General features: G+C 35.3%; 1 protein-coding gene and 1 long non-coding RNA gene across 2 annotated transcripts; one reads left to right on the forward strand and one right to left on the reverse strand.

Moving 5' to 3' along the window:
* The first annotated feature begins 821 nt into the window (after nt 1–821).
* LOC115228519 (tubulin delta chain-like) lies at nt 822–1,870 on the forward strand. The gene is made up of 4 exons (XM_036498956.1): nt 822–960; nt 995–1,273; nt 1,315–1,475; nt 1,508–1,870. The coding sequence occupies exons 1-4, from the start codon at nt 822–824 to the stop codon at nt 1,868–1,870; spliced, it is 942 nt and encodes a 313-aa protein (XP_036354849.1).
* A 6,927-nt stretch (nt 1,871–8,797) lies between these two features.
* Nucleotides 8,798–9,677, reverse strand: LOC115228523. The gene is made up of 3 exons (XR_003883222.2): nt 9,608–9,677; nt 9,476–9,556; nt 8,798–9,408 (listed from the first exon to the last, which is right to left on the reverse strand). It is a non-coding gene; the product is annotated as an uncharacterized LOC115228523 (long non-coding RNA).
* Between the last annotated feature and the right edge of the window lie 2,705 nt (nt 9,678–12,382).

Raw genomic sequence — 12,382 nt, forward strand, 5'->3', positions numbered from 1 at the left:
TTTTTCTTAAGTATGATTAAATGTTGTTCAAATGATCAAATAGTGACAGTTTTGTTATATAAGAGGTGGAATAAGGTAATTTCATGAGCATATATGCAACCATTTATTCACTATTTCTACCCATCTCTTATTTTCGCGTATAATCAAAAATCCTACTAATTTCATTTCTGAATCAATTAAGTCAATTATGAATAATATTTCTAAACAGTAGATAAAGAATATAAAATGGAAATTTCTAACCTAAGATTTCACCAATAGTTAAAACCAAGTAAGAAATTTTGTAAAAACCAATTTTTGTATACTAGTATAATTCATTTATGAAATCTGACCACGTAATAAACAAAATCAAATTTAAATCAATATTAAATAAATTGTTGCCAATCAACGAGTATGGCTAGTCGGGAAATTTAATTAAATGTCTATAATATCACTACAGATTGGGCAATGTGGGAACCAGATTGGGGATGCCTTTTTTTCCACTTTGGTTGATGATTTAAGCGAGAGAAAAACTGGATGTAGAAAACAAGACAATCTTAAATTTGCCACAAAAGTATGTTCTCAGTTTTTTCGCGAATCTGCGGACGGGAAAAAACTTATAGCAAATGCAATCCAAATAGACATGGAAAGAAAGGCATGTCTTTTCTACTAAAAATTAGGTAATAAAAAGAATAAAATCTTCAAAAAATCGAATTTGGGCTTATTCTAATTTAAATTGTTTTTACGGAGATTTTGGGTGCGGAAATAATTGGGCAAATGGATTTTACGGATATGGACGAGAACACTCCCTTCAAGTATTTATATTTAGTAATAGATTGTAGATTATGGATATAGTCCAGAAAGAAGTGGAAAGATTTGATAAAATTGAAGGATTTTTAGTCAATATGAGTGTCGCCGGTGGAACGGGTTCTGGACTTGGTTCTCTAATAACCCAACAGCTTTGCGACAGTTATAAACACAGTCCAATAATAAATCAAGTCTATTTATATAAAAATGATAAAACAGATTGTTTGGCCGTTCAGTAGTGGAGAAGTGAGTGTACAGGCATACAACACATTGCTTACACTTTCTTCTCTCTACGATAATTCTGACGCACTTTTAGTAGTCGAAAACGATGGGATCAGAAAATTATCATCTCGATATGCTGGATATCAAAGAATTTCTAGCAAAAATCCAATTGGATTCCAAATGATTAATAAAGTAATATCGAGACAATTTGCCTCCGTCATTCTCCCAGCGGGTCACATTGACTTGGAACAAGGTCCTACAAAACTGAGTCATTCCTTAAGTTTTTATTTTGATTTGTAAGTCTCATAGACAGAATTCTAGAATGCGTTGCTCCAAACCCTCAATTCAAACTATTAAACATTCGCAGTGTTCCTCACACAAGTTATTCTTCTGCCGAATACGAATTCCATCAATGGGATGGACTGGTGCGTTACCTCCGTCAAATGCTCGCCTCGAATTCCCACATAGACCAGGGTAAAGAACATAATAAATTTTAGAAACTAATTGGTCTGCGTTATCATCCAGGGCACTAAGTTCAATGTTATTCCTACGAGGAAACGAAATCCATCGCTTTAATACAAATATTCTCAATTCGTCACATGGATGTCGATACGGGGCATTTGGGGACTCTTTAACAGTGTGGGCCAGCCCAAGAAGTTTGGGAGAAAGTGACAAGTTTGCAAGTGTTTTAACAAATGGACAATCCCTTCTGCCCTCTTTAAAGAGTATTGTAGAGAAGGCATGGCTTATGTTCTCCTTCCGAGCATTTGTCCATCAATATGAAAGGCAGGGAATGGAGACAGAAGAATTTGACCGAGCCTTCGATCATTTGGAGCTTATTTTGAAAAATTATAGCAAATTGTGACATTTTTTAATGTATGATATTTATTTAGAACAAAATGCGATTAGTGAAGTTGGTTAGATTCGAAATCCTAATTTGCGTAGGCATTCCAAATGTTGTTGAATCACTTCTTGGCAATTTTCTTGGCCATGTTCGGCAATACTGGAAACTAATAATTCATTATTGGGACCAGTTGTCTCGCAGTGTCTTGGTTTCTGGACAAGCACAGCACATGCTTAGTTTTTCCCCATTTTCTAGTATTATTTCGTTGCAGTTTTTTTTCTTTCCAGAATTTTGTTCTACAGGAAATCAAAACGTGAGAAAACCCATTTAATTAGTAACTAGCGATGAATAAATTTATTTAAAAATTAACAAGTTTTTTTCTAGCTTTAATCCAAAATAAAATAAATCAGATAACATATTACTTTGCTCTCTTGTGGGTCATCGATTATCCAATGTCACGAAGACGGTTTTTACAATAATAGTATATTAAAAAATTAAGGAATGATTTATTACATTGCCAAAAACACCCAAACGCTATATTAGTCGAAAACTATACAGCTGGGGACATGGTTTGCCCAAAATGTGGTCTGGTTGTTGGAGACAGGTATTTGCCAACCACAAATCAGAATAATTGACGTCGGTTCTGAATGGAGATCATTCAATACGGAGTCGGGGAGTAAGAATGCCTCGCGAGTTGGGGAGGAAGAAGTAGCCAAAATATATGCCCAATAGTGCGAAGGAAGTGGGGAACGTGCATGATTTGTCGACAATGATAACATACGCGGCCAACACAACGGCCTACAACGCAGATGGGTCATATACCTACAAGAACAGGCCAAATGTAAGTGCATGTGGCAATGGATAGCAATCGTCGGAAAGTCGTGCGATGGCTCGGGAAATAAAGCAAATAAAGCAGATTTGTGATTATCTCCACTTGCCTGAGTCGATAGCAGTATTAGTCAGTGTGTAGTGGGAGAATAGGGGGAATATTGTGTTCAGACAAGTACAGCAGTCCAGAATGATGAAAGGACGCAATTCGAATGTGATGGCAGCTGCCTGTACATACATTGGGTGTAGACAGGAAGAAGTCCCCCGTTCACTCAAAGGTCACTTGTGTGTTTATATGGCAGAAATAAGTTCTGTGACTGGCATCCCCACAAAGGACATTTCCAAGATGTACAGAATGATTGTCCGAATTGTGGATACTTCCACCATCAACAGAGTGGCGGCTGCTGATTTGACTGTCTGATTGTTTAGTTGTATGTGACAGATGCGGTATTGCTGTACTCTTGATTTGGATATGAAAGTGCAGCAGACGGCCTTCAGTATTGCCAACAAGGCAGAACTTATAAATATTGTCACTGGGAGGTCTCCTATTTCGATTGCTGCGGCCTCCATATACATGTCCTGTTTGGTCCATTCTGTCCGAAAGACACCGAAAGGTTGGGTTATGTGATTTGTGGTAGAAGTGAGCGAGGCTTGTGGGGTTGCTGAGGGGACTGTCCGCATTATTTTCAAGATTATGGTCTCCAAGGAACGGGAGTTGCTGCCTAAGGGGACTGTCATCTCTAATCTTGGTTCTGAGTAGTCTTTATTTAAATGTTGTCTTATTTTTAATGTTAATTAAACTAAGTTATTTATTTGAATTTTGGGTTCATTTTGTGCTCATGTGCGAATATCTTGCATGGCCTCATCAAGTTGCAGTGCTCAAGCATGTCAGTTTTTCAAATCTGATAAAATTCCGTGTTGTCTGTCGGCGATGGAAAAAATATATTGATAACATATTAAGTGTCCGGAGAAATAGATTTTTGAAGATTTTAAGGACCCCTGAATTACTTTGCCACGAGTGTATCTCTCTCGACCACTTCAAGACAGTGATGGTCCACGAACATCAGGTTTGTGTCATAAACGACATTATTTATCGTTTCGGAGGACGTTATCAGAACAGATATTCCAATATTTTCGATTGCCTTTCTCTAAAAAATCCCGAAAAGTGGATTAATGTAGAAGTATGTGGCACAGTTCGACCACCGCCGACGTCTAATGGCCAAATTAAGGCATTTGGGGAGGACGGAGAGGATCCTTTTATTGTGCTCACGTGCAGCAAGGTGTTTAGAGAATCTCGTTTTTCTCCAGAAATAAACCATTCTTTGCATGCGACTGTCTATTTGTTTAAAATACGAGATAAATGCTGGACTAAATTCGAATTGCCCTTGTTGAAGGACGCCTCGAAATATTCCGCCATTTTTATTGGCAAACGAATTGTTTTCCATGGGCATATTTACTCCCCGGAAATTCCCACCTCGTATATAATCTGTGTGTTTGATATTGAAACAAATTCTTTTACTTCCTACCGTACAAATGGACTGCCTTCTCAGGAGGCGCCTTGTTTTGTTGCTCATAATGACAGAATTTTCACATTCCCGGCTTACACTGGCTTTGATAGAGATCCCAATGGTCTGTTTGTTGATATATTGACTTTTGATTGGTCAAATTATTCCGTTTGTTTAGAAACGGTGTCGATTTCTGTCAGTTTGTATTCGAGTTTGCCTCGTATATGTTTTGAACAGTTGGGTGAGGCATGTTTGTCACTTTATCCGGATAATGAGTCCTCAATCAATGTGAGATATCCCATTTATAGAAGAGAAGAGGGAAGTTGTTTTGTCAGTCCAGTAATGGGGATCGGAATGGATGTTACTTTGTTTAATCCTTCATTTTGTACTACGATGGATTCATCTTGTGTACAAAACAAGAAAATGTTTTTTAAAACTGAACTATTTTGTAAGAGTGTTGCATTCGTCCCGTATTTTGACTGTCTTTATGCAGTCTGCTGTGTGAGTGATGTAAACTGCTTAAAACGTGCTGTTTATTATATTTATTAATTTTTTCATGTTGAAATTATGTTGATATTTGTTTTTAAACAGTTGATTGGAATGTAATTTTCATTATGTTTTTTTAATCCAGGAAGGCGGAGGGATTTGTAAGTATGATAAAATGTTGAGCAGCGACTATATTCTAAGCCATAACTATTAAAAAGTGATCCAAACTTAAATAAGTGTTTCTCCCTTTGTCTGCCACATAAAGTTGGAATTTGTTATTTTGGATATATTTATACATGGAATGTGTAGCATCACATTTATCGTTATATAACCATTGATGACATGAACAGAGTAAGTTTTCATTCTTTTTGACAATTAAAAAAAGTAAAAATTGCACTTATTTCCATCGATACCATCACTTTTCATGCATTAGGCTTCGTGGTTTCACATCCCTGTAGTTTTCTTTACCCAAATGGTCTTTTTGCTTTTCTGACATGAAACATCAATCTACTCTACTGGACCTCGTTATAATAAAATCATCATGTCGAGAAGTTCAAGGGATCTCACTGCTTTTTGCTTGTTTGGTTTCATTGTAACTGAACTATATCCCGAGTCACAACTTTTATAAATTTTTTTTCCTAAATTGCCAAGACACGACTGTTTTGAAGTCTTTCGTAAAATACAGCAAATTTGTTCGATGAAAATTGTTCGTTAACTAGACAATTTTTGCGCAATGCCATTTCGGAATTTTTGAGGAAGCTTTTCTTCTGTAAAATTCTTTTTTACAAAAATAAAGATGGCGGAACCAGCACTATTGACTGTTTTTGGAGTATTTAGAAAAGCATTAAATTTGCTCAAAAAAATTTATTAAACAGCGGCAAATTTTGGATCTGAGTGCGACAAACAATTAAGACAATGTTTAAAAAGGAGACTCCCCTGACTCAACCTAGATGACGCAATGATTGATACTCCCACAAAACGGTTTTTTAAGATATCTGCTTGAGAATCCCCGCAGTTAATTATCATTAGATACTACTTTGTTGTCACTATTTACCATTTTCCCACATTTTTTGTAAGATCTGAGTGCCTTTCTCTAAAAAAATTGCCTTCATTGCAACAATTATCCACTTTGTTTTAATAATCAGACAAAATGAAACAGAACATGTACGATATTATGTCTATTCTTTTAAGAATGATAATATTTGTGAATGAATGGTTAGTATTAGTTAGATTATGGTTATTTAAATTTTTTCGATTTCGTAGATTGCAATTTGGTTTTCCTGGTTTAATGTAGCGGCATAAATGATCGATTCCGATACCGCAATGTCATGAATGATGGGTAATTCCTTTTAAATAGAAACACAAAGTCGTACAATATTACCAATATCCACTTTAAACATTACAGAAATGTCAAAAAAGTAAATAAATATATCAGATTTCTTTTCCACAAAACTTGTATTAGTTATATATAATGCTGAAGCAATCAATTTGGTAAAAGGGGCCTAACCATTGGCAGAATCATCAAAGTGAATGGACATTATAGAATTTTCAAAATGAGGACCTTCGATATACAAATTCAAATCAAAGTCATAACAGCGAAAGAATCCGAGTTCCCTCAAGGCTACACATATTAGTTCCCGCTTGTTAGTAATTGCTAAACTGTGAGGGACTAACGATATTGAAATATTTAAAAAACTTGAATTTATGGTTTCCGAAAGTTTAATTTCTTTTATAAAATTTCCGGAATAGTCATATTTTATTAAGTGATTGTCGCAGTATCTATTTCAGTTAATAGTTAAATTAACCCAGAAATGACGAACACATGGAGATGATTGGAAACCACGACATCAGTAGGCATACATAACAATCTTCCGTTTTTACCAGATTTGATGATTAAATCAATATTAAGGACATTTTCTTTGAGTGTAATTTTTATTACCTTAATAATTTATGGTCAAAAATTATCACTTGTTGGAGGACAACATCGGTAACCCAAATATTGTCGTTCTCATCGACAAAAATTCCATGAGGCATGTAAAATCTATTTTTACTTAATCAAAAAACATGTTTTTTCCGATAGAAAGACTTTCATTTTTTAGGATTAAAATCACATTGTCTTCGATTTGATTTTGTTTTAGCAGAGATTCGCTTTGGTTTATTTATTTGTAATTACTTGTTTTTCCACTTTTTACGTCCTCTATGAAGAATATACAAAGTGTGATTTTTGTCAAATGACAGTCCTGAAATATCTCCAACATATAATTTCTTATCTTGAAGAATATTTTCCCTCAACAACACATTTTTGATTATATAGTCTTTTTTTATTATAAGTTAAAAACTAATTTGTGTGCTTTCTTTTTTGAAAATCGGTAGACCACTTATAAAACCAACTGGCGGTTGTTCGGCTTTGTAGTCAGGCTTAATAGGCTCGATTTTTGTAAATAAATCTTCGTGAAAATTTCTTGTGCAGCTAAAAGAATCATTTCCGTTTTTGGAGTAGAAAACAAAATAAAAGTTGCACATTTCATCATTATGATTCCATCTTAAAGTATAATTTTTAAATATTTTTTACCCTGCATTGATTGACGATTTTTCAGAAGTCGTGTCGAACTGGCACAAAGATAACTTTAAATTTATTTAAAAAAATAACTATAATATCGCCAGGGTAAATGATTGCCTTCTCGTTGGCAGGATAAAAGCTCTAAAATAACATACTTTTATTGACTTGATTCCACATCGGACTGGCTTTCCCAATTATACTGAATTTACCATTATTGGACGAATAGACATATCCGACAACCATTTTCCCTGATCTAATAATTTTTCGAATAATCACCATGTTTGTGAGTATGAACTCTAAATAAAACAGGATGCAAGATTTCCTTTCCTGTGTAAAAACATGACGTTTTGACCGAATAATCTGATTTTAAATTGTCTTTTTGTACTTTTTTTGTGGGGAGGGATTTCAAAATATGATTTTGCTAGAATAGAAATTCCTGATTTTTTGAAAGAATTTTTACTAAAAATGACTTGTATTATATCACAATGAATTTTTAAGATATATTCTGATCGTAAACTTTTTAGGGGACAAATCTAATAAATCAGAAAAATAATTTTTTGAACAAAATAACAAAATAAACCTTCACTTTCTTTAAGAATACCATAATGTGTCTGAAAAACAAAATGATCTTTTTTGTCGACTTTAAAACCCATACCTCAAAAATTAAAATAATAAAGTCACTTTTTGGTAAATGAAAAGATGAACCTTTCGATCCCCAGGAAAAAAGTATTTTCAAATCAGTTCGACAGAGCTTCTGAATATCTCTGCAATCTTTCCTAAAAAATTAAAGAAATACCAAGTTCTAACCATAATCCATTACGAACTGTAATCTCACTGCATAAAAATAATATTGCGTGGTGTGGAATGTCACCTCCGTTTTCAGCTTCGAAACCACCTGATTAGATTAACTAGTTTTTACTTATATAATAAGAAGACGTGTTGTAGTAATATATTGCTGGATTTATTAAACAAATGTATTCATTCGACTAAAATATCGAGAAAAAAGCACTTTGTTATGTTTAACCGAGTCCATAGAAATCGTGACATAATTTTGGAGTGAAGATACCAATCTTAGCATTATAAAAACGTGGAGTTTATTCATATTGCCTTCTCTAATTGCCTTCACTCAGTACAAATATATACCATCGTGAAATTAAGTATTAATACGACAGTTGTTGTGTCATCTATTTGATTTATCAGTAAAATAGTAACAGGTGCGTGCAATGTTCTTATTTAGAATTTTAATAATATGTACTTTGATCAAGTGACACGACTCAGCAATTTCGTATTTCTACAACACATAAACAAATAGTGAAATTCTCGTGACCGAATAGTCTTGTATAGATAATAACTTTTTAAACAAATTTCAGGAGAAAAATAAGTTTAAAGTTTTTATTTAACTCAAAAAATGTCAACAAAAGTAAAATTTACTTATAACTTACATCTAATCTAGCAATAGTCTTTTTTAAGAATTATATTTGGCAAACTGATCAATTAACACAAAAGATCAAAATAAAAAAAATAAAAGTATAAACACGATAAGAGTCAAAAATTCCGTATAAAATATTAAAAAAGCAGCAGCACATCACAAAAATAAGTTCTGAGATAAAAAAGGAGCTTTCAAGCATACTCGACAGTATCATCATCCACTTGAGATAATTCACAACTCCCAGCTGTAGCCAACAAATTGGCAGCACTGTATTTGCCATCCAAAGTCCGTGGAATATCCAACAAACTATCGACAGTCTCACAGAGAAGGGATTGAACTCCGTCAGCAGAAAAAGAATTGAAAATCTGACTGGATGACTCATCATTGAGAGGACGCTTAAATCGAGAAGACTGACACACTATTTTTTTCTCAGGAGAAACAATTTGGAAATGACGCTAAAATGGAGGACAACAAAAATACAAGGGGAATGGAGTAACGACATCCACGACGACGTTGGAATGTGTACTCAGCATCCAGACTATCCTTCGGTGGGAGAGGACGCACTTCACGGAACACGGTCTTGGTGACTACCCGAGGATGGAGCAATCCGTCGTAGTCATCCCGAGTACCCTCCTCCGAAAAATCCCCGAAATGGAAATCCCGTTTTGAAGCAGAAACCGGAGAACTCGATAGGCGACAAATAGACAGATCATACCCATTTATAACATGTCCATAATTTCTTGTACGAAACCTAAATTAATTAATATTATAAATAGGATAATAAAAGAAATATATAATATCGACAAGTAAACAATTACATTGTTCGTACTGTTTGCACCAGGTTGGTTATCATTTGGTGCTTCAAAATCTCCCTGTTCTTCAACATGTGCAGCAATCCCCTACAAAATGCCATTAAGTCCCATAACAAGGCGCATAAGGAAATGACATACAATGCCCTGTCGAACTCCCTTCTCAGTCTGAACATTCTCTGGTAGTGAAACTCATCAATTTTCCTATTCTAGACACTACAACCACTGGAATGACCTTCCTAGTCTGCATCTTCTCCAACCTCTTCCGAAATGCAATATAAGGGTTGTTTTGTGAAGTCCCCGTGGACTGGAAATCCTTGAGAGTGGCCACCTGCAGCAACAAAGGCACCCCCTACAGTAGGTATAACCACAAATACCAATTTCTCTCTCTTATAGAGCCAGTAGTGGTAGACCAAGTGAATGACATCCCGGGGCATCCTCAGGGATATAAATGCAGCCTCCAGGGATATCGGCTATCATATTGGCACGTCTACTACATTTCGATGCCCCGAGTTCTCCTCCAATTTGGTGATCATGGACTCAAAGTCGTCCCTCGAGAAGTCGGGGAATCGTTTGAGTTTGTCAGCATAGAATGTCTCGTCGTCTAAATCCATGTCATAGAGGGGGGAGTCGTGCACTTCCTGGGTGATGACTGATATATATATAGTGAATAATGAGAACGTTGGGATTGAATGAGGGTCGGAGGGAGGGTGAACTGCCGAGGGTAGAACTTGTCGTATTTGAAGCCAATCTCCGTGATTTGAGGGATGGGGATTTTGAGTGATTTTGTACTGCCGTACTGCTGTTGTGCGCTCAGAGCCTGGATGAGGTGGTGCTCCTTGGCGAGGAAGAGGATTAAGGAAACTGAGTCTTACAGTTTCCTCGTCCTTCTCCATTCCCGATGGGAGAGAGGGAGCACAGGAACCGAGATGGAGGAGCTCGTTTTCCGAAGGCTCCTCATCCTGTCGATAAACATAGACAGCTCTGTTGCTGTCCAAGTTTCGGGTTCTGAAAGATGGGGTGCTCATTAAGCATTATATTCTAAGTGGCACTATATGGGGTATTAAAGAACAGAAAATAAAATATATTTATCAATTATATAATATATATATTGGCTAAGTCAAATATCGTTTATAGTTACAACACGGTGTGTCAACAAGAAATATAAGCATGCTTTATCGATTATAATTCGTGTCCGTAAAATTATTCATACAATAGATTCTGTGAAAATTTATTTAAAAATATATAAGAAATTGTTTTGTTTAAAACATTTAATTATTAAAAAAATATTTTTAGGATTATTGTTTTGTCTATATAAACCAACGACTATTACGTTTATTAATGTTGGGTAACCTAATTGTGCAACAAATAAGTAATTTTAGAAATTTATCCACAAAAAGCTTTAATTTTATACTTTTATAATTATAGATGTGATTATTATTGAGCTTAAATAGAAAATTTACAGTGTATCGGTATCGAAATATAAAATAATATTTTTTGTATTTTAACTTTTCGCCTTTGTTCAGAATTTGTTTATAGCAGTTTAAAAGCAGCAATTAAAAAACCACCTCATAATTTTTTACTAAATATCTTACACAAAAACAATAAAAATGATTATTTTCTCAGTTTGGTTCTTGATTCTAACAAAAGATTCAGCTTTAATCCAAACTTCTTATTTATAAATCTTTCTGAACTGGGAACATCAACTTCTTTAAAGATCTTTTTATCTGCCTCAACCCTCTCTTTCCACTGTATTTTGACAGTTGTGGGAATGTCCTTGAGTAACTCACTATACTCAAGTAATGCCGGCTTCTACATGCTGTCCATATTAAAGTTTCTGTAATCAAAACAATTGTGTAAGCAAGTTTGAAATGAGTTGTTGATCCCGAAACAACAGCGCCTTTTCAGGTTGCTTCCATAGTACCTCAGGGGAGTAAACATCAATTTTTTGCCGAGTAAAAAAAGACCAGGACAGCGGAAAAGATGTGCAGTGAGTGTTTTTCAACACAACAAATGTTACAGAAGGGGAGATCGAGATGTCCATTTTGTGTGCATAGTCATTTAGTGAGTGCCGATGGCCAGAGCGGAAACGAGCAAGGTTTATTTGAGCGGAGGGCGAACATCCGATGAGAGTTTATTGAGGACCAAGTTAGGCATCAGCTTCGAAATGGACGTCGAGATGAAATAGTTTATTCTTTACATTGGATGTGAACATTTTAGCAAGCGTCTGGGAATATAGATTTGCCGGCGTATTCTTCAGAAAACAATCATTTCCGTTTAGCACATTTAGAACAAGAATGATAGGAATTTTGCAATGCAAATAGGAATTGTGCTTCTCTCATATTTAGATGTTATTATATCGGAAAAAGGTTTATTTCACAGTGGAGATGATCGATTGTGGTTGATTTCAGACATCCAGATACAGTGCGAATGTTTTGTGCTGATTAAAATGTCATTGTCGAGCTTGTAGATAGGCAGGGCGCCTAGCTTGGACTCACGTAACTTAATACAAGTCGTATGTATTCTTTCCAAACTCGTTTGAGGAGTGGCTTCTGGGTACCTGTAATGTGGCCACTTTTAGGATGTTTATACGCCTGTTTGGTTTTTAAATAACAAAAGGCCAGAAACATAGAGAGATAACTTTGGATATAGGTTTGATTGTCTTCTTTCGGAAGATAAAGCAACGAACCTGTTCCCAATGAGCCAATTCTCAACGGAGTATAATTGTTGCTGGATGTTGAAAGAAGCTGATATGTAATCTGTGTGTTTAGAAGCAATAATAATGTCATCAGCGTAAAACAATATATTTGGGTCATTAGACGGAAAGTCATGAAAATATAAATTGAACAGGGACGGAGACAACACAGAACATTACCCCATTTGAGCATTGTTTTGAACTGTGGTCCATGAAAGAGA

The sequence above is a fragment of the Octopus sinensis genome, unplaced genomic scaffold, assembly GCF_006345805.1.
Source record: "Octopus sinensis unplaced genomic scaffold, ASM634580v1 Contig10782, whole genome shotgun sequence".
In the NCBI taxonomy this organism is placed as follows: Eukaryota; Metazoa; Mollusca; class Cephalopoda; order Octopoda; family Octopodidae; genus Octopus; species Octopus sinensis.